This window comes from Microtus oregoni, unplaced genomic scaffold (genome assembly GCF_018167655.1).
Source record: "Microtus oregoni isolate MIOR12 unplaced genomic scaffold, Mior012 000056F_ref0000123, whole genome shotgun sequence".
Taxonomy (NCBI): Eukaryota; Metazoa; Chordata; class Mammalia; order Rodentia; family Cricetidae; genus Microtus; species Microtus oregoni.
Window position 1 is genome coordinate 12,552,214 of NW_024543832.1, and position 22,572 is coordinate 12,574,785.

The window sequence follows — 22,572 nt, forward strand, 5'->3', positions numbered from 1 at the left end:
AAACAATGATTGCGATTACAGTCAGATTGCATAGACACAGTCAGAATAAAGGAGCAATAATAGTGTTACGTGGGGGCTGGATGAAGAGGAGCTAGCCCCTTTAAAGAACTCAGAATCGGCTCCCACTAGGCCCTTACCCCAGTCAGCAACCCCACTGGAACTCTCCCACCTTCATTAAGACTCCTTGGCTGCCTATGGTTGGCTCTGACGCGTGCGCTTTCGCCTCCCTTCGGGTTTCCCGGTTCCCTTCCGGTTTTGTCCTCGCCCCTTCTCCGATACGCCCCGCCCCCCGAAGCAGTTCCGGTTCGGCTGGCCGCTGCTGGCGGCGGGTCGCCGACGGGGCCGGAGCGATGCCCGCGCGTAGCCGAGCTGGCTCCAGCCTGCGCTCCGGCTCCCCTTCCCGGGCTCTGCGTCTGCCGCTCGAGGCGCTGCGCTCCGCCGACGCGCCGAGGACCCCGGACGCCAGCTCCGAGCTGGGTCCGGACAGCTCGACTCCCACCGCGGAGGTGAGCGGGCTCCGAGGCTGAGGAGAGGGGAGATTGGGGGGCACCTGCTGCCAAGGGTGAGTGAGAGCCGGGGACGCTGGGGACCGCGGGGAGACGGTTGGGGGCGCCGGGGTAGGCCGCTCTGGAATGGAATCCGGAGGAAGTCGGGCAACGAGGGGCGAGGCTCAGGGGCCTTGCAGCCCCGCTGGTGAAGGAGGGACGTGCGAGGGGTCCCCGGAACCCGGACGCGGAGGAGGAGGCGCCCTGGGCTATTGCCGTGGGTGTGAGGAATGGGAAGAACTGGCCCCGGGCCGCCTGAAACCGGCGCAAGGGCAAGGCAGCCGGGTGGGGACTGACAGCCACCTGACCCGGTGGGAATGGTGGCTTTGAAGGGCCGGGAGTTAGGGTTGGCTGGAAAGAGGGAGGGGTAGGATGGGAAGTCTCTTGGTCTAAAGGTTAGAAAGAAAAAGTCCAGGAAGAAAAATGAACCCTTGGGGGATGACTTTTTCACAGGAAAGTGGCGTTCAAGGCGCCGAAGATCTCTGGGTAGTGGATGTGGGCTATACGGCTCTCTTGTTGAGGAGCGGGTATGCATCACCTATTCGCGTCCACGGACAAGGGAGGCGAATGGAGAGGAAGTGATGTTAGAAGATGGTAGTGATTTCTGGAAATAGAGATGTCACTCAGATTTCTTCTGACGCGAGTGGTTTATTCTTTTTCTTTGTGCTTTCTTGAGACGGTTTAGATGTCGGACAAGTTTAAATCTTAAGAAAGGATTTAATACATTACTTTCCAGTTTTAAAGATTAAACCTGCAAGAGGGTTTTGGATTCTTGGATTTTCAGATAATAAGTGAAAATTGTTAACACTTGCGTACGGCTTGAGTTGACCCGCAGATTGCCACAGGGTGGAAATATGGTCCCAGGAGATTCCTGGGTTAAGAGGACATATGCCAACAGTCCAGGAACCTACAGGATCTTCCTATTGGTAACTCCAGGGTTAGGGTTCCCTTGTAAAAAATTTGAGGGGTAATTTTGACAACTTTTTCAGGGCCAGTATTCTATTTTGCAGATTTTTGCATTAATGATATATTTTTTTCTATAGTGCTCTAGAAAAAAAGAGGGTAGTAAAGGGAGGTTATAGCTGGCAGCTGACAGAAGGAACAGGTGCTTTTTCTAGAAGACGTAGTACCAAAGTCGTAATTCTGCCAGGAAAGTATTGATCCCAAAATTTGTGTTCACTCTTAGTAGAAATAGAACAGTAACGTGGCTCTGTGGAGACTTGGACTTTTAACTGAGGCTTGTGTTTGACTTTTGTGGCTCATCAGGTAGGTTTTGATAAGTTGTTGGACATTTTCAAACCAAGTTTTAATTATTTTCCACTCCAACAAGCATCTACTGCTGAATCGTCATGAGATGATCATTCATTGATCACAACAAGCTTTTAAGTTTGTTTATGTAAATGGACCGTATATCATACCATTGAATGCTCAGTAGAATTAGTAGTTTTCTCAAAGAATAGGTGAATTCTTAATTTTGCTTTTCTGGAGGCTGTCAAAAGGTAAACTTCTTTAGTAAAGAGGATCTTTGGATGAAGGATTTTATGGCACGTTACTGTTTATATTTCTGCTTTTCCTGGCAGACTGGGACCCTTCATCATGTTAGCTCTGGTCTTTTTTTGGAAGCATTCTCGGTGTGTAATACTGGCTAGCCTTTAACTCATGATTCTCCCGTGTCAGCCTCCTGAGTGTTTGGATTACAGGCAGAGGCAGGTGGCTCTCTGAATTTGAGGCCAGCCTGGCCTACAAAAGTTAGTTCTAAGGCAGCTAGGCCAGTTGGTTACACAGAGAAACCCTGTCTCGAAAAAAACAAAACAAACAAGCAAAAAGAAGAAGAATTCTTTGCTGAGGCATCCTACCATTGTCATGAAGGAGTGAAGCTGTTGTATGGGTCCCAGGATTAAAGGTTAGCATGCCTAGTGATGACTGTGTTTTTACTTTGCTCTGTCACTTCTCGCCATCACATAGTTGGAAAGGAAAGTCAGTTTATGGCAGCTACTATAAGTCAGAGGAGCCTTCACTACTGCAGTGGCTGAGTTGGCAGGTGCAGTCAGAGACATGCTTTTGGTAGCATTCTCATTCTGCAGAGCTTCACAGTTGCCTGCAAATGTGTTGGTTTTGTTGTCATGTCTTCAGTACTTGACTGTAACTTGGCTATGGCTGATTGAGACATTGTCATGACTTTCCTCAGACTGTTAAATCCAGATGTTCTAATGGATGCTGGTATTATTTTGTCTTAGGTCAATGCCACATTAAGCTGTAACTTAGTTTTTTTTTGGTTTTTCGAGACAGGGTTTCTCTGTGGCTTTGGAGCCTGTCCTGGAACTAGCTCTTGTAGACCAGGCTGGTCTCGAACTCACAGAGATCCGCCTGCCTCTGCCTCCCGAGTGCTGGGATTAAAAGCGTGCGCCACCATCGCCCAGTTTAAGCTGTAACTTAGTGACAGAGCATTTGCCTAGCATTCAGGAGGCTCTGGGTTCAACCCCAAGCAGTTGGAGGGGAGAGCCCTATTAACCAGCTTGTTAAAAGTCTTTTAAGATTTCTGCCTCCCAGCCTGATGTCTATTTAGTATTGATTGTAGCTAGCCTGGCCATTAACTTAAAGATGTCTTTTCTATTTTCTAATTATGTTTTTTTAAGGTTAACTAGTACTTTTTTTTTTTTTTTTTTTGGTTTTTCGAGACAGGGTTTCTCTGTAGCTTTGTTGCTGGTCCCGGAACTAGGTCTTGTAGACCAGTCTGGCCTCGAACTCACAGAGATCTGCCTGCCTCTGCCTCCCAAGTGCTGGGATTAAAGGTGTGCGCCACCACCGCCCGGCGCTAACTAGTACATTTTCATAGTATGTACTAGATTATGAAGTCTTGGTTCAATGTTTTCTGTTACATTGACTAGATTTGTGATATAACATACAACAATAAAGATTTTAATCTGGGCATGGTGGTTTATACATGAAATCCCGGCACTCAAGACAAACTAAGAGGATTAGGAGTCATGACCAGTCTCATCCCTCTCTTAAAAGTGTGTGTGTGTGTGTGTGTGTGTGTGTTGTGAGAGAGAGAGAGAGAGAGAGAAGAAGAAGAAGAAGAAGAAGAAGAAGAAGAAGAAGGGAGGGAGGGAAGGAGGGAACACGAGAGAGAGAGAGAGAGAGAGAGAGAGAGAGAGAGAATGTGTGTTGTAGTTCAGTTGATAAGAGTTTTTGCCAGTTGTTCAAATCCTGAGTCCAGTTGCCAGTATAAAAAATAAAAATAACAGACTTTATCTGTCAATAAGTCAAACTGCCAGCCTGCCTATACTTCTTAGTTTCACAGACTTACTTACTAGTGTTCTGTGACATAGTGCCAGGTCTAATTAGGCAAACTAATTTATTTGCCACTAAATTTTGATTGCTATGTAAACATTTTTGGCATAGCCTAGGCCACAAACTGTCTGTTACATTTTTACTCATTGAGCTCAATTCTGTATGTGGATAGAATTATGTGCAACTCAATAATGAAAGCTTTGATTTAAAGGTCTGATGAAGCCAGAAGAGATTTGTGCTCCTTTGATACACACGAGAACTCTGGAGTATGAAGTACGTGCTTAGTACAGCAAATATAAATGTGTCTCGGAACTGCAGCCAAGAAAATGGAGCAGATACATTTCCCTGCTTTCTGCTGGTCAGAGGTGGTGTGCAGGCACCATAGAAAGGCCATACCAAGAGACTGGAGTATGCAGAGTAGGGATTGCTTCTGCACCTCTGCACCTGTTTTGCAATGCAGAGTTCCTATGATATGTTTTAGAAGAAACATCCTGTGTTTGCTAAGAAAAAACAAACTATCGTTGAATAAATTTATTTTATTTTAGATTTGTTTTTATTATTTCATGTGTCTGCATCTGTGCACCATATGTGTGCTTATTGCCTGAGGAGGCAGTGAGCCTCCATGTGGTTTCTGGGAATCGAACCCGGATCTTTTACAACAACAAAAAGCACCATTAACCACTGAGCCAACTCTCTAGCCTCTTTCAGTAAATTTAGAGAGAAAAATTTTTATTTGCTCACAGAAAATGCTATTTAGAATTTTCGATTTTTCTAATGAAATAGAAAACAAAGCTTAGAGTGAAGTGACTGTTACAGAATTGTTAATCCTGAAGTTTAGATAGACATCCCAGAGTATGATATGCTGTTTGCTTTTGTAAGCTAGTCTTAGAGTTTTGTTTATGGATATGCAAATTGGTATAATTTGTGTCTGCTGAATCCATAGCACATAGACTGTATTAAATAGGAGTTGGGCTTATTTTAGCCTGCCTGTAGCTTTTAAGAAACTTTGTTTGTTTATTTATCTATTTATGGCAATGTCAACTAAGCCACAGCACCTGGTGGAGGTCAAAAGGAACTTGAGTCAGTTCTCTTCTTCCACCATGTGGGTCCCCAGGGTCATCAGATGTGGCAGCTGGCACCTTTCTCCACAACCACCTCATCAGCCCACAGTGGTTTTGTTTATTTGTTTTGGTTAATAAATACTCTGAATTAATTTTTCCCGAATAATTTGCAACAACTCAAAGAGCAGAAATAAAAGTAAAATTTCTAACAAGCAGTTGCTTTGTCAGATTCAGAACTCTCAGATTCTGGTAGTAATATTTGAAAAATTATCACCTTACAAATGACATCACTGTCCCTATAAGAATAATACACTGTAGCCGGGTGGTGGTGAGACACACCCCAGCACTAGGGAGTCAGAGGCAGGTGGGTCTTTGTGAGTTCAAGGCCAACCTGGTCTACAGAGCTAGTTCCAGGACAGCTAGGGCTGTTACACAGAGAAACCCTGTCTCAACAAAACAAAACAAGAAAAAAACAACACATTGTCTATAAGAGTACCCAACCCTATAAGAGAACAGTACTCTTATTATTTTGTTGTTTCAAAGAAAGCTAGCCATGTCAGCTCTTTAGTCTTAGCTATATCTCTACCATGTATGTACACAACCAAGAAGGATTAAAAAAAACAAACAAAACCCACAGGGTGCCAGAAAAGTATACACTGTAAGACAACAGCTAGAAGACAGGGTAAATTATGCATACTTTCTCAAGAAATGTATGTAAAGTCAAACAGTAGCCTAGTGATATATGAATTGAAAAGCTGTTTGGTGCTAATCCCAACACCCAGGAGGCGGAAGCCGGAGAGTCTGTGAGCTTGAGGCCAGCCTAGTCTACAAAGTGAGCTCCAGGACAACAAGAGCTCAAAAAACGAAAAAGTAAAAAAGGAAAAGAAAAACTATATGGCCATTCTCCTTTTAAAATGTTTTTCGTTTTCTTTAGTGCTAGGGGTTCTGGTTAAGGCCTTCTACAAGCCATGCAAGCGTCCTGCGGGAAAGCTGAACTTTTCCATCCCTGGGAGTGTATTAGCCTTGCCCATAATTTATTTTCTTCGGTCTAGCCCTCTAACCCTTTTCCTCTCTCCCTTTTGAAACAGTCTCCCTCTCAAGTACTGGGATTAAAGGGATGTTGTGCCATACAACCTATTCCTGTTCACAGTCTCTTTTTTATTCAAGACAGGGTTTCTCTGTGTAGCCCTAGCTGTCCTGAACTAGCTCTACAGACCAGGCTGTCCTCCAACTCACAGAGATCTGTTGGGATTAAAGGCGTGTGCCACCACCTCCTGGTACCTGTTCATAAATTTTAAGACTCTTTACTCTTTATTGTTATGTCTTGAGCCTTGAGGTATGGATTTCTTTTTTTCTTTTCTTTTTTTGTTTTTGTTTTTTTCCAACACCACTTAGAAACAATAAAAAATTTAAAACTTGTGCCGATTATCAAATCAGTAATTTTCCAAAACACCATATTCTGCATTTGTTTCTTCAGTTGTGAATTCTTTTAAGACAGTGGTTCTCAACCTTTCTAATGCTATGACTCTTTAATATAGTTCTCATGTTGTGACCCCAATCATAAAATTTTATTATTATTATTATTATTTATTTGATGTTTTTTCAAGACAGGGTTTCTCTGTGTAACAGCCTTAGCTGTCCTGAAACTAGCTCTTGTAGATCAGGATGAACTCAAACTCAGAGATCCTCCTGCCTTTGCCTTCTGAGTGCTGGGATTAAAGGTGTTTGCCACCACCACCTGGCCCATAAAATTATTTTTGTTACTATGTAGCTATAATTTTGTACTGTTATGAATCATAGTTGAATAATCTGTTTTCTGATGGTCTTAGATTGACCCCTGTGAAAGGATCATTTGACACACTGCCCCACCCTAAAGGGGTCACAACTCAGAGGTTAAAAATCACTGATTTAGGGATATTTGAATGTATGGTTGTCATTGAATCTAAGTGAATGCTTTATATAGCTGTAGCCCATTATTTTGGAGAAATTTGTACATACGCAAGAAATGTGTGCACACTCACACAGGCATAAATTGAACAGATTAAGAGCAAGAGTTGATTAAAGCTTGTCTAATGATAAATTAGAACCAAGTGTGGTTTTGTGTGTTGAGATAATTAAGCCTGGTGGTTTGTGTCTTTTGTTTAGGGGTGAAAGACCCCCGGTGCGGGGAGACTCTCACTCAAGCCTCGGGATAACACGACCCCCCAGTAACTCACGAGAAACCACCCTTGCTGCAATCACACGCTTTAATTGATGAGATGAGACGGGGAAGAGTTCGACCCCGAGTGACCGGGAGAACCAATTTTTTTTTTTTTTTTTTTTGGTTTATCGAGACAGGGTTTCTCTGTGGTTTTGGAGCCTGTCCTGGAACTAGCTCTTGTAGACCAGGCTGGTCTCGAACTCACAAAGATCCGCCTGCCTCTGCCTCCTGAGTGCTGGGATTAAAGGCGTGCGCCACGGCCTCCCGGCCGAGAACCAATTTTTAAGAAATGAAACCACAGCCCAGTGATCCGGAATTGGCAAGGAGTGTGTCACAGAAAATTCCGAAAATATCAGTGGAGATTACAAGGGGGCAACTTCCAGCCTCTCAGGACCACTCCCAAGGTCATAATCAGCTCGTTCCCAATACACATTCACTGAACCGGCTAATCCTAGATCCTTGATTCCTCTCTTCCTGCTTGGACTTTTGGCTATTTTCTTCCTGCTGGGGAGGTCTGGATTTATCCAGGTCTTTCAGGGGTGCCTGTCGTTTTTCAGAACTTGCCCAGTTTTTTCTCAAGTTGTCCTTTTAGATATTAACAATAACCAATTGTATATTGCATAAATTTGTATTTTTATTTAATTTTCTTTTAAAAATACTTCAGTCGTATGTGTTTTCAAAGTGCAGAGTGGTAATTCAACATGTCTACAGTTTATAATGCTCAGATCAGCAGGTTAGTTCTTTGCCCTTGTGTAGAGAGAGAAAATGTGCGTGGGAAGGTCTGAGGTTGGTGCTGGATGTCTTCCTTAGTCACTTCTTCAAGGTTTTTTTTTTTTTAAGTTATAAACTGATTGGCCCATTAGCTCAGGCTTCTTATTAACTCTTATAACCTATATTAACCCATTATTCTTGTCTATGTTAGCCACGTGGCTCGGTACCTTTTAGGCGAGGCAGTCACATTTTGCTTGCTCTGTGTCTGGATCACGACTCCACCTCTTTAAGACTTTGAGCTCAGTGGCTAGCCAGTGAGCTTGAAGAATTTCCTGTCTTTGCCTCCCAGCCCACCCTGCTGGCCTTTTATGCTGGTGATCCGGCTCTGAACTTCCCTCATGCTTATCTGACCAGCATTTACCAGCTGAACCATCTTTCCAGTTCCCCATGTCCTTAAACTTTCAAGACCTGTTTAACTCAAAACTGGTCATGTTTAGGAGATACAGTGTATTTTTAAAAGCAGGATTTTTTTTGTTTTAAATTTTTGTGGTGTGTTTGGGGGGGTGTGTACATGGGCGCTCATGAAGCCAGAGGATGAGTCTCTGTCATGGTGGGCTTTTTTTGCGAGTGTTGGAATTCAGGTCCTGATGCTTGCACAACAAGTACTTTTACCCACTGGCCATTTCCCCAGCTCCCAGTGTGAAAACTGGTAAAAAATACCCTTATAAAATGATCAGATCAGGGTGATTAACATTTCCATTTGGAGGCTTGGAACTCCTTTTTTCCATTTGTTAATAAAATATAGGTTATTGTGAACTGTAATGATCCCATTCTGCAACCAAACACTAGAGTTCCTCCCTCCCTCTCTCCCTCCCTCCCTCCCTCGCTTTTCTCCTTATTCTTTTTACTTGTTATTTATTTATTTTGATGTATTTTTCGTATGAGTGCTCTACTTGCATGTATGCCTGCGTGGTAGAAGAGGACATCAGATCCCGCTATAGATGGCTGTGAGCCACCATGTGGTTGCTGGGAATTTAAGGCAGGACCTCTGGAAGAGCAGCCAGTGCTATTAACCTCTCCAGCCCCTTTATTTTTTACTTTTGAGATTATAATTACATTTCTCCCTTCTCTTTCCTCCCTCCAAAACCTCCCATATACACTTCCTTGATCTTTTTGAAATTCTCGGCCTCTTTTCATTAATTGATTTGCGTGCATGTGTGTGTGCATGCGATATAACTGCTCAGTCTATATAAACTCACTTATATCTTCCTCACTTTTACTGCTGTAATAACTAAAGATTGAATGCAGGGACTCAAACAAGAAGCACTCTCCGTCTGAGCTACTTTCCCAGGCCCAGGATTATTGCTTCTGTCTGTTTTGTTGTACATAGTAGCCGGCCTTTCTCTAGCATCACGATGCTCTATCAGCTTGCCTTCATTTTGATTACACATTAGGGAGAGAGTATACTGACTTTATGCTGTGGTGGCATTTCAATTGTATTTTAATAAAGCTTGCTTAAAGAGCTGAGGGTAAAACAGCCCCCCTGGTCAGCTTTAAAGACCAGGCAATGGCACCACACACCTTTAATCCCAATACCCACAATAGTTGCTATGGAAACCGGCGGTGCTTGCCTTTAATCCCAGTGGTGCATGCCTTTAATCTCAGCCCTAGGGAGGATTATAAAATGGGAGGAGACAGCTCTCAGACACAGTCTCATTCTGAGATTCTTGGAGGCAGAATCACTATTTCAGACTGAGGTTGAGGTAAGAGCCAGTGATTGATTGGCTGCTTTGCTTTTTGAATATTCAGGTTGAACTCCAATATTAGTCTCTGAGCTTTTATTAATCATGCTTCGTTATACCTGACTTTATGTACTTAACATAATATCCCCCAGTCCACCCATTTTAGTGAAAGTGGTTGAAATTTTTATTTATTTTAAAAATAGACCACTTTCATTAATTCTTTGAGAATTTAATCTCTTCATACGATATATTTTGACCATATTCACCCACCATTTCTCCCCATCGTACCTCCCTACCACTCCACTTCCTCCCAACTCATGTCTTTTTTTCTTCTTCTTTTCTTTTTCTTTTTCCAAGACAGGGTTCCTCTGTGTGACAACCCTGTCTGTCCTGGAACTTGATTTGTAGACTGTAAACTTGACCTCGAACTCACAAAGATCACCTACCTCTGCCTCCTGAGTACTGGGATTAAAGGCGGCAATCCCTCTCAGCTGTTTTTTTTTTCTTGTTTTTGTTTTGTTTTGTTTTTTAAATAACCAGTTTACTAGTTCAATTTGTGCTACCCCTATACTCCTGGGTGGGGACCTTCCCTGGAGCTTTGGCCTAAGGTACTTACTCCCCTAGAAGCCACCAACTGTCAATAACTCCTCAGTTGGAGTTGGGAGCTTTAGAGGTCTCCCCACTCTGTGCTGGAATGTTGACTGACTTGATTTTGTACGGGTTTTGTGAAGGGAACCCCAGCTCTGTGAGTCCTTAAGTATAGCGGGTCTGTCATATCCAGACGACAGTTTTGCCCTGGTTGTCCAGAACCTCTGTTTCTTTTCACCTCATCTTTCCCAGTTGTCCCTGAGCCTTGCAGGGAGATGGTAGCTAAGCGCTCCACAGCTGAATTAGCATTTGTCTGATGAAGTCTGAGAGCTAGGTGTTTTTATTAGCGAATCCCTCTTAGGACTGCCGCATACTTCCTGATCTCAAGCAGTTTTGTAACCCCAGCTCCAGGGCGTTGGCTTCTGTTTGGTTTCTGTCTGGAGTATATTCCTTTGTGATTCTCTTCACCTGGTTATCTGTTTGGTGGCCAGCTAGGTTGATTTTGTATCTTAGCTACTGTAATAAACATGAGTGTGAAGGCCTTTCTTTGATACACTAGCATTATGTCCAGTGAGTGTCAGTCAGGTTTCTGTTACTTTAACAAAATGTCTGAGGCGGCACCTACAGAGATGATTTATTTGACTTGTGGATTCAGAGGTTCTGGCCCTGTTGCTTTTTAATATGTATAGAGGAAGCATATCATGCAAAGCTTGTTTACCTTATGACGGGAAAGGGTAGAGCAGGGCGAGGAAGAGATGGGCTCCACAGTCCCTCTAAGGATGTTCCCTGACTGGCTTAAACTCTCTCCAGGTTGGGGGGGGGGGCGTTACAGATACAACTATAGGAGCTAGCTACTTAAAAGTGGGTTTTCTGGGGGCATTGTTGTTTTTGGTTTGTTTATTTTTTGGTACTTTTTTTTTTTTGAGACAAGGTTTCAGATAATCTGAGCTGGTCTGTAGACAAGGATGACAAACTTCCTGGTTCTTCTGCCTCCCCTGCAGAGTGCTGGATTATACCACCACATGGGGCTTACTTTTAGATTTTTTAAAAAAAATGTTTATTTATTATTATATATACAGTGTTCTGTCTGCATGTATACCCAGCTCAGAGGCAGCATTTTGTTTTGTTTTGTTTTGTTTTTGTTTTTTCAGACAGAGTTTCTCTGTATAGCCTTGGCTGTTCTGGAACTTACTACATAGATCAGGCTGGCCTCAAATTTACAGAGATGCTCCTGCTTCGGTCTCCTAAATGCTGGGATTAAAGACATATGCCACCGCTTGGCAGAGGCAGCATTCTTAACCGTGGTTCTGAGTTTTATATCAGATTCTGTTGGTGATAAGCTCTATCAAATTTAACTCCCTACTTTTAGTTTATTCAGCCATACATTAAACAGTTACACTAAATGTTTTATTTATTTTTTTAAATATTTATTCATTTATTATGTATACAATATTCTGTCTCTGTGTATGCCTGCAGGCCAGAAGAGGGCACCAGACCTCATTACAGATGGTTGTGAGCCACCATGTGGTTGCTGGGAATTGAACTCAGGACCTTTGGAAGAGCAGGCAATGCTCTTAACCTCTGAGCCATCTCTCCAGCCCTGCACTAAATGTTTTAGATCACTGCAGAGTTAACATTGTAAGGATTCTGTGCTCCTGGTTAACAAAGTGATGTATTCAAAGCCTCAGACAACTATCTGTTTAAAGTCTTGGTTCCTCCTGGAGTAACGGTGAAGGCATTCTTGAGTTACAGTTAGAGTTATGGGAATGAAGTTGATGTAGTCATCATGCTTTTGGATATTGTGGTTTTGCTGGTTAGCTCAGTATTTCTTATCTTTTGTTAGTATATGTAAACATATACAAATTAGTAGTTTAATTGATTTTTTGCTTATCTACTTAAGTGTATTATACCTCACTGAAAAATAATGTTTTAATTTTTAAAAAATTTTTTCTTACATGCTCGATATATAAAACAAACTTTGGAAATGTAGAGTTAAGAGCCCGCCCTAGAATTAGCTATTAATAGTTTTTGTTGTTGTTTGTTTGTTAGGTTTGGTTTTTGACATAGAGTTTCTTTGTGTAGCTCTGGCTGTCCTGGAACTCATTCTGTAGACTAGGCTAGCCTTGAACTCACCGAGATCCACCACTCTGTCCACAGGACTAAAGTTGTGCGCCTCCAGCTCCAGGCTAATAGGCTTTTTGTTTGTTTGTTTGTTTTCATATTTATATGTGTGTCTGTGTATCGGTACATGTAAATGAGTACAGGTGCCTGTGGAGGCAGAGGTGTCAGATTCCCCCTGCAGCTGGAGCCATCCAATGTGGGTGGTGGGAACTGGATTCAGGTCCTGGAAGAACAGAGCTCTTACCATCAACGCCTCTTACTTTTTTTTTTTTTTTTTTTTTTTAAAAACTAAAAAAGGCATGGAATTTTTATTATTTAGGATAGTTTTTAAAAAAAGAACTTTTAAACTTTTTGTTTTGAAATGAAGGTTTACAGGGAGTAGCACAGATGGGCCAGAGAACCCATGTACTGTCATTCATTTTCCTGCTGTAGTTACAAATTACATAACTATAAGACATTATCAGAAACAGGAAACTGTCATTTTATAATGAATAGATTCTTAGACATTGTTCCAATCCAAATAAAGAACTGTTCCTTCATTACAAAGATCCTTCTCTGTGCTGTTATCTCTAACTCTGGCAACCACTAATCGATTCTTCTTCTATAATCTTGTCAGGTTGAAAGCGTTGCACAAGTAGAACCACACAGTGTGGTTTTGAGACTGGCTTTTTCCATCAACTCGTACATACTTGAGACTCATCAAGGTATTGAATATACAATAACTTGTTTTTATTGCAAGGCTGTAGTTGATGGTACCAGTGCACCACAGTTTTAACTGTTGACGTTTTGTAGGCTCTTTTGGATTCTTGGACATTTCAACAAGTAGTGCTGCTGTCATTTGTATGTAGGTGTTTGTGTCGGCACAAATTTTCATCTCTTTGGAGCTCTCAGGAGTCTCATTGCTGGCTTATATGGTAGGTATAGGTGTAGCTATTCTTCACCATAACTCAAACTTTCTGATGTGTTTTACACTCTTCTAACAATTTTTTTTCTTTTTAAGAAATAGTGATTTTTATTTGTGTGGGTGTCTTGTCTGAACCATGTGTGCAGTACCCAGAGAGGCCAGAAGAGGGGGTTGAATCTCCTGGAACAAGTTACAGATGGTTTCTGAGGTGCCATATATATCTGGGAATTGAACCTGGGTTCTCTGGAGGAGTAGCTAATGTTCTCTCTCTCTTTCTCCCCGCCCCCGCCCCATGTTGCCCTGGATATCTCACTCACTCTGTAGACCAAGCTGGCCTTGAATTCAGAGATTTCCCCCAGCCTCTGCCTTCTAAATTGTGGGGTTTAAAGGTGTGCACCACTATGCCTGTCAAAAATTATTGTTTCTAAAGCACACTGATTATGTCATCTTCTTACTTAAAATGTCCTGTGATTCTCATGGTTCTTAATTTGATAGCATTTTCTATGATTGGTTCCAGTTTGTAGTTGATATGCTTCATGTTTTTGACACACAGTCTCACTATGCAGCCGTGGTTAGCCTGGAACTCGTTCTGTAGATCTGGCTGACCTCAGACTCAGAATCCACCTGCCTTTGCCCCCGAGTGTGTACCACCATGCCTCCTGCGGTTGTCTGTTTAATCCTAGCACACTTCTGTGCTCTTTGGTTGTCAGTGGCTCCACACTGTTTCCTGCCTTACTGTCTTTGCTTACACAGTTTCCGTGGTGTCCTTTTACTGCTCCATCTTCACAGGCTCTGTTCAAATGACACTAGTGACCACTTTTATCTTACCAACTGGAAATAACCTAGGTTTTCCCCAACTCCCTATGTTTTCAGGGTTTTGTGTGTGTGTGTGTGTTTTGTTTTGTTTTTCAAGACAGGGTTTCTCTATAGTCTTAGAACTCACTCTATAGACCAGGCTGACCTCAAACTCATCGAGATCCTCCTGTCTCTGCCTCACAAGTACTGAGATTAAAGGTGTGTGCCACCACTGCCTTGCTGTTCCCAATTTTTTAACAAATTACACAAGTCACCACTTTCTTGGTATTGTTTTGAAAACTTAGGTAATTTTATAAGAATTCCTTTCACATTTATTTATTGCCCTTTGACAACCCTTTCTAGACTGTGAAATTTAGGGCAGGATCATTTTGATTCGTTTAGGAATCTGACTCATTGGATAGTACAATACTTTACATAATGTATGCAGAGCAAAAATTCATAGATGAATAAATTTGGCATGTGAGGGTATTTACATCTCTTGTGCCTTAGTTTCTAGCGCCTGTGTGAAGCAGGCCCTTACTAAGTGCAGGGTTGTACAAGACCTGTGACTACAGCCTTTATTGTGCTGATAGCTAGAAAATATTTGGAGCTGTGTTTTACAGTAAGACTGAAGCCCTCAGTTGACAAGGCTGAGCGATGTGTGGGTAAGAACATGCATTTTAACTGATATTTGTAATTGGAGACTGCTTTTCCATTTCCCTGCCATCCAGACCCGGATAATCACACAGAAACTATATTAGTTACAACACGGTTTGGCCAGTGGCTCAGGTGTATTCCTAGCCAGCTCTTGTATCTTAAATTAATCCATTTCTATTCATCTGTGTATTTCCACAAGGCTGTGACTTAACAGTAAGGTTTTGGTGACTTTTTCCTTCAGCAGCTACATGGCGTCTGCCTGACACCACCTTCTTTCTCCCTGTATTCAGTATAGTTTTCCGCCTAGCTATAGTCTTTCCTGCCATAGGCGGAAGCAGCTTCTTTATTAACCAATTCTAATAGATATTTATAGTATATAGAAGGGAAATCTTTATTTGTTTTATTTACTGGCTTAAATTGGTCTTGGGTAAGTTGCTGACCCGTTTATATCAGTTGTCTCATCTATCAGATGGAGACATTAGTAATGTCTGCTTTACGTGACTGCTGTGAGAATTATTTAACGTGGGAGGAAAGCACTTGGAGGCATCTCTGGCGTACTGTATGTGCCGTGCTTTGGGTTCCTGCTCTCTTCTAATAGCTTTGATAAGAGAGGTCACAGTTCTTGTCCTATCACTGAGTTTTTAAAAAGGTTGGATAAATAAGTGCTCTTCAGACTTCTGAACTCAGGATTATGTGGTGACACCAAGGCTCAGTGCGCACTTTTGTCGCTTTCGTCAACATGAAACGGATGTCATTTCCTCTTTCCAACTGATACAAGGAGTGAGTAATGACAGTAGAGTGTGAGTTCTTGGCAAAGAAGATGAAGCCTGAAAACAACATGTTTTTATACATTTTAGGCAAATAATGATAAAGTTGTGAAGGAATGACAGGACAGTGGATACCTGTACTGGGGCAGCAATTTTGGTTTCACTAAGAAATAATGAGTGTGGTATATAAGCTGGTTGGGGATAAGGATGACTTTGTATATTTGAATTCTTTACAGTCTCATTATCATTTTTGCTCAAGACTGTCTTCCAGCTTTGTTACGTGAAGGCTAGTCCTCTTAAAAGAATCTATAATACAGTACAAACAGCACTTCAGGCTATGTGTGTATTGATAATACAGTACAAGCACATGAAAAACATTTCCTTTCTGTATTACAAATGATCTAAAATCTGCCTGCATCTTATTTTGAGTACCCTTCTCTTATCATTTTGAAGATAGCAATTTCACCATTTGGGCTTTTTTTTTTTTTTTTTTTTGGTTTTTTCGAGACAGGGTTTCTCTGTAGCTTTGGAGCCTGTCCTGGAACTAGCTCTTGTAGACCAGGCTGGTCTCGAACTCACAGAGATCCGCCTGCCTCTGCCTCCCGAGTGCTGGGATTAAAGGCGTGTGCCACCACCGCCCGGCTTTTTTTTTGGTTTTTTGAGACAGGGTTTCTCCGTAGCTTTTTGGTTCCTATCCTGGAACTAGCTCTTGTAGACCAGGCTGGTCTCGAACTCACAGAGATCCGCCTGCCTCTGCCTTCCAAGTGCTGGGATTAAAGGCGTGTGCCACCACTACCCGGCTCCATTTGGGCTTCTTTAAAGCTAAATGATCAGTCTGATTTGAATCTTCTGGTTTGAATTTGTTGTCCTTCTATGTAGAGAATGTTTTATGGTTGTACAGTGGTTCATTTATACTACTTGCTGTTAAGTAAAGGTTAAAATAAAGCCATTAATGTCTATAACCTCACCTCTCAGGAGATAGATGCAGGAGGATCAGGAGTACAGTGTTATCCTGAGCTATTTGAGAGACTCTGCCTCAAAGGGGGGGGTTAAAGATGTGTTTTATTAGTTGTATGTGTGTGTACATGCATGCATACACGTGTGTGCAGTGACTCTGGAGCCAGAGGTCTCACATGACCTGGAGCTATAGTTACAGGAATTTGTGAGCTGCCCAGTATGGATGCTGAGAACTGAACTTGGAAGAACTTCGGAAGAACAGCAAGTGCTCTTAACTACTGAGATGCCTCTCCAGTCTCAAAGCCAAATGTTATAAACACTCCATACAAATCTTTACCTTCTCATCCAAGGCATGTGTTTGTGACCTACCACTGACCACACAGCACAGTTGACAACTATGCAAATCCAAAATGTAGGTCATTCCATAGAATTGTGCCAGTCTAAATGCTGTCTGTCCCTTGCCCCTCAGAGAGAGAGAGAGAGAGAGAGAGGAATCATTCTGTAATAACCCAGTGTAATTCATAGCTCTTAACCTCTACCCTGAGAGGAAAAGAGATAGGAAAGACAACTAGATATAAAATAATTTTCTTAGGTGCAATGATGGATATTATACAGCTATAAGAGGTTGTCTTCTTTTAATCCCATGTGGAGTCTTGCTGAGTAGTACAGGCTTGTCTTATACTCATAGTCTCCAGCTTCTACCTCCCAAGTGCTGGCTTACAGCCATATGCCAGCCACCATGCCCAGAGGAAGTTGTCATTATTGTAATATGCATGCTGAAATATTTATATTTAATGGCATAGTTTCTTGATATTAAATGGTGTGCCCTCACCCCACCTAACTCACTACATAAAATGCATGTGGGAAAAAAAGTTTATTCTTGAATTTGAATTCTTGCCCTGTCAATTTCAAGTAGGAACCTCGAATTACACTTTTCTGATCGTTATCTCATCTATAAAATGAAGTTAATCTGTCTCGTAAAACTGTGGAGTGTTAGAAAATCTCATATAGCCTCTGAATACTGTCTGCCAATTAATAAATGTAGCTGCCACTGCTGTTACCACTATTTTAATATTTATTTTATAATCTGTTATTTGGGAGATGAAAGAGTACAAAGTATAAAACAGAGGTCCCTGCAGAGAAGAGAGAGCCTTCTGAGCAAATAGGCAAAGATGAAGTGGAGACGGTATTTCTGTGAAATGAGATCCATGTGCTCACTGCCTGCTCTGCAGTGTTGTTTGTGCCAGGCTTCTCCTGTTCCTTCCCTTCCCCTCTCCATTTAACAAATAAGGGTGTTGAGGTGCCCAGATGGCTGGTTTGTCACCAGCACACTGAAGTACACGCCCAAGAACCAGCACAAGGAATCTGCTCCTTGTCCTGCATCATGCTGCTTTCCCTGGGGTAAAGGACAGACTGAAAAGAGAGCAGCTAAGTATTAGCAAGGATTTGTAGATTTTCAGAGATTAACAGCTTTTTTTTTTTTTTTTTCATTTTCTGGCTGGCCTCAAACTCAGAGATCTGCTTGCCTCTCCCTACTGTGCTGGGATGAAAGGTGTGAAATACCACTGCCCAGCCTACCACAATCTTAAATAGGCATTTCTCCAAAGAGAGACAAAAGATACACTCTAAAGACTCAGGGATTAAAGAGTAGCTCTGCTGATATTAAGAACACCAGCTTTTAAGTTGTATTTATTCTAAGCTGTTCTCATTTCATCAAGGATGTGTATAAGAACGTGATAAGAAGCCGGCGGTGGTGGCACACGCCTTTAATCCCAGCACTCAGGAGGCAGAGGCAGGCGGATCTCTGTGAGTTCGAGACCAGCCTGGTCTACAAGAGCTAGTTCCAGGACAGGCTCCAAAAACTACAGAGAAACCTGTCTCGAAAAACCAAAAGAAAAAAAAAAGAACATGATAAGAAACAAGTTGAACTCAAGACCAATGTGGTACTCCTAGCATGGTTAGACAGGAGGATCACAGATTAGAGACAACCCTGGACTATATATGGTGTGACCTTTCTCAACAATTACAAAAAAAGTTTTTAAAAAATATATCTGAGTAGAGCATGCTACCACATGCTTTTAATCCTAGCACGAGGGAGGTAGAAGCAGGCTGATCTCTTTGAGTTTAAGGCCAGCCTGGTGTACACAGTGAGTTCCAGGACAGCCAGGGCTCTAACACAGAGAAACCTTGTCTCCAACAAAAATCAAAACAAAAAAAGTATATGTTGCATAAAATGGTGGATGTCTATGGTTCTAGCATTTGGGTGACGGAGGATCAGGTATTCAAGGCCATCCTTGGCTATTTAATGAATTAAAGGAGATTCTGTCTCAAACCAGTGATCTGTTTTGAGTTCTATGAATAATTTAGATAACAATGATATGTACAGGTATTCACAGAACCCTGCCATCGGTTTAGAATTAAGTGAAATTATCTTTAAAAAAAAAACCAGGCTTCAAATTAGGTTTATTTTAACTTTTTTTCATTTCACACAGAGAGAGAACATGCTAGAGTGTGGGGAAATAACTCTGCAGGTGGGATGCTCGCTCCACGAGTGTGGAGGACCTGAGTTCAGATCTTCATCACCTATATAAAGAGCCACACTGTTGGCAGTGGGGACGGGATGATTTACTGGGGCTTGCTGGCCACTGGCTTAGCAACAGGTTTAGTGAGAAAGCGTTTCAGAGGAGTAAGATGGGAAGTGACAGAGCAGGACACCAGTGTCATTGTCTGGGGCCACACACATGGGTGCACGCACCCACACATATAGTCGGGTGGTGGTTGTGCACAGCTTTAATCCCAGCACTTGGGAGGTAGAGGCAGGCGGCTCCTTGTGAGTTCGAGACCAGCCTGGTCTACAAGAGCTAGTTCCAGGACAGGCTCCAAAAACTACAGAGAAACCCTGTCTCGAAAAAAAAAAAAAAACCCTATAAACTACTAGTTATATTTCTTATATATAAACTTTAAGGAGAGCCTCTGCGTACCATGAGTGCTGTCCTGTTGAGACACGGTGATGGCACACTGCACTACTCACTACATACTGTTATGTTCACCATGTTATTACTATTTCCACATCACCATAGGTCAGATCCCCATAAACAGAAAAACATAGCAAAGAATCCAAGATGTTATCTAAACACTAACTCAGTTATATTATTAAATCTTGATTCACTTTTTGTCTTTTGCTACTGAGCCTCACAATATGGTCCTGGCTGACCTGGCTCTTGATATGTAAACTCGCTGTGATCCTTCTGCCTTTGCTTCCTACAGTGCTGGGGTCACAGACAGAACCACCATGCCCATCTTGACCCACACTTAAAAGCATTGCATGTAAAGCTTGGTATCTTTTCCTTTCCCGAAAGTGTATGCTTACCAAGGCACTGCCCCCAAGATATATCCCCAGCTCTGAAAAGTTAATTGGTACATATAAATGGAGCATTTCATTTTAAGATGAAAACTAGAGGTACATTCTGAAGTCACGAGAAATTAAGAAAGCCCTGAAGTGCTGCACAGTGGTGGTGCACGCTTTTAATCCCAGCACTTGGGAGGCAGAGGCTGGAGGATCTCTATAAGTTCGAGGCCAGTCTGGTCTACAAGAGGTAGTTTCAGGACAACTAGGACTGTTACACAGAGAAACCCTGTCTTGAAAAAAACACAAACAACAACAACAACAACAACAAAAGCCCTGAAGTATTGAGACACAAGCAGTTCACTTCTGCACTCAGCCTTTGACTACCAATGGGTCAGAATTAAACTTCACTAGATAACAGATAAACAAAAGTAGCTGACTGTTCTGCACAGCACGAAACAAATTGGACTTTATCTTTCCTATGGACACTAGTCATGCAATTTAAAACAGTCTGAGCATAGCAGCTCTCTTAAATTTATTTTTTGACCAGATTAGTTTAGTTCCTGATAATTAGAGATTTCAGTGGCCTAACAACAGGGGTCTGATCCCTACTACCCTGAGTTGTTTGAGTTAAGGCCTCACTTGGTAGGACACCAGGGTGATCTCCAATTTGAGGATTACTAGTTAAGTACCAACATGAACTTCAAAAATTACCGCCTGGCAGTTTTTATAGTTTTAAAATGCTCTTTGAAGCCGGGCGGTGGTGGCGCATGCTTTTAATCCCAGTACTCAGGAGGTAGAGTCAGACAGCTCTCTGTTAGTTCGAGACCAGTCTGGTCTACAAGAGCTAGTTCCAGGACAGGTTCCAACGCAGCAGAGAAACCCTGTCTCAAAAAACAAAACAAAAACAAAAACAAAATGCTCTTTGAGTATGTATTATATATATACACACACACAAATACAGAGATGCATGCATGCATATATACGCATCTGTTTTTGAGATGAGATCTCTTACTGAATATGGGAACTTGGAGCTTACTGATTTGAGTAGGCTGGCTGGCCAATGAGCTCTAGGGATCCCCAGCATTGGGATTATAGACAAATTACTATAGTCCCTTTTCCGCCCTGGTGTAGCACATATTCTTATTGATATTAATAATAAATATCTGGAGTCAGATATCAGGGGGTAAAAGCTGAAGGGTCAGAGCAGAGCGGCAGCCACTAGAGTTCTTACCCCTACCAGTGCTCAGACTGCAGACTGCATCCGAGCTCCTGTCTCCTCCTGCCTTATATTCCTCTCTCCTCCACCTCCCTAGTGCTGGGATTAAAGGTGTGTGACTCCCCAAGTACTGGAATTAAAGGTGTGAGCCACCACTGCCTGGCCTCTATGGCTAACTAGTGGTTTAGCTCTGCACTGTGATCTTCAGGCAAGCTTTATGTTAGATTATAAACAAAATAGCACGACATCCTCCTACCCTAGCCTTTTCAAGTGGTTCTTAAATGGATACTGGGGAGCCAGTTCAAGTGCTCATGGTTGCCTGGCAAGCAAACACTCTACCAGCTGAGCCAGCTGTGTGTTGTGTATGTTGTACTTTTATGTAACAGTCTTGCTAACTTGACAGTAATAGTAGAAACTTCTTGATTTTGTTGTTTTTTCAAACAAGGTCTCACTATGTAGCTCTGGCTAACCCAAAACTTGCTATGTATGTCAGGCTAGCGTGGAACTCAAGGAGATCTGCCTGCCTCTGAATATCAGGTGTGCTGGGATTACAGGCATCCACCACCATGCCTAACCAGTTCTAGAAACCTTCTGATGGTTTACATTGTTTTTAAATTTTCTATATGTATGTACGCACTGGGGATGAGTTTTCATGGCCTCCTCTATACTAAGCATGCACAATTAGGAAGAAGGCTTTCCTCATGGAATCAGATACTAGTAGGTTTTCCAAAGGTGCCTTTTTTATCGCGATTGCCTCCTGAGTCCTGAGTGCTGGCCTGTACCACCATGCTTGACTCAGTGATTACAGCTACAATAATGCTCTTATAAAGAAGCCGAGATTCCATGTCACAAGGCTCACAACTGCCTGTGGTTCCAGCCCCCGGGAATCTGAAACTCTGCATCAGCACCTGACCTCATGTGTACACACTCCAGAAAGATGCACATGAGTTGGGGGCTTTGTTAGACGTTTGAATAAGGTTTATAGATGTTAATTATATAAAGTAGCAAGATGGCTCTGGAGGTAAAGGTGTGTATGGGTGTTATTTCTGCTATCATGTCTGTGCACCATGTGTGTGCCTGGTGCCCATGGAAGCCAGAAGAGGATATCAGAGTCTCCTGGAACTAGAGTTACAGGTGCTTATGAAAAGATTTCCCACATAGATTCTAAACAAGGTGCTTAAGGGAAAGGAGGAGGATGGCCTCAGGAAGAAAGTAGGACACACCTGAGACCTGAGCTTCTCTCAGGGAGTTACCTAGTTTTCTCTTTATCTAGTTGGGGCGGGGGGGGGGGGGTGGATACAGCTGGGATTCTGCTGAACTCACCATGAAGGTCAGACTGGCCCCAAATTCTAGATATGCCTGACTTCAACCTCCTCAGTGCTGGGTGATAGGCATGTTCCCAGTGTAATGGATTAATAAAAATGCTGCAGGATCCCCGGTGGCAGGCAGCAGGCCATGTGGCTGCAGGCAGTGGGTAGGGGGGCCTGAGAGCATCCAGTCCCAGGCAGGGACTGCTGCAGGTCCCAGAGCGGTGGCTGATCCTGGGCAGGGAAACATGCAGGGGTGGGAAAGAGACAGAGACATGGATAGGCATGCCATGCAGAGTGAGGTTGGATATTTATTTAGTGGGTTATGGAGGGGGAAGGGAAGAAGAACAGAGAGGGA

The 22,572-nt window shown here is 42.5% G+C and overlaps 1 protein-coding gene across 3 annotated transcripts in view; it reads left to right on the forward strand.

Annotated features, from left to right (window-relative positions):
• The first annotated feature begins 284 nt into the window (after positions 1 to 284).
• Positions 285 to 22,572, forward strand: part of LOC121438598 (sphingomyelin synthase-related protein 1) — a 50,025-nt gene continuing 27,737 nt past the window's right edge. For 2 of the 3 annotated variants that reach the window (XM_041638889.1, XM_041638890.1), the window contains exon 1: positions 285 to 506. In XM_041638889.1, the coding sequence (XP_041494823.1) occupies positions 351 to 506 (156 nt within the window). In that variant the 5' untranslated portion in view covers positions 285 to 350. Of the gene's footprint in view, positions 563 to 22,572 lie in introns of all 3 variants that reach the window. The other variant, XM_041638891.1, reaches the window with a different exon arrangement.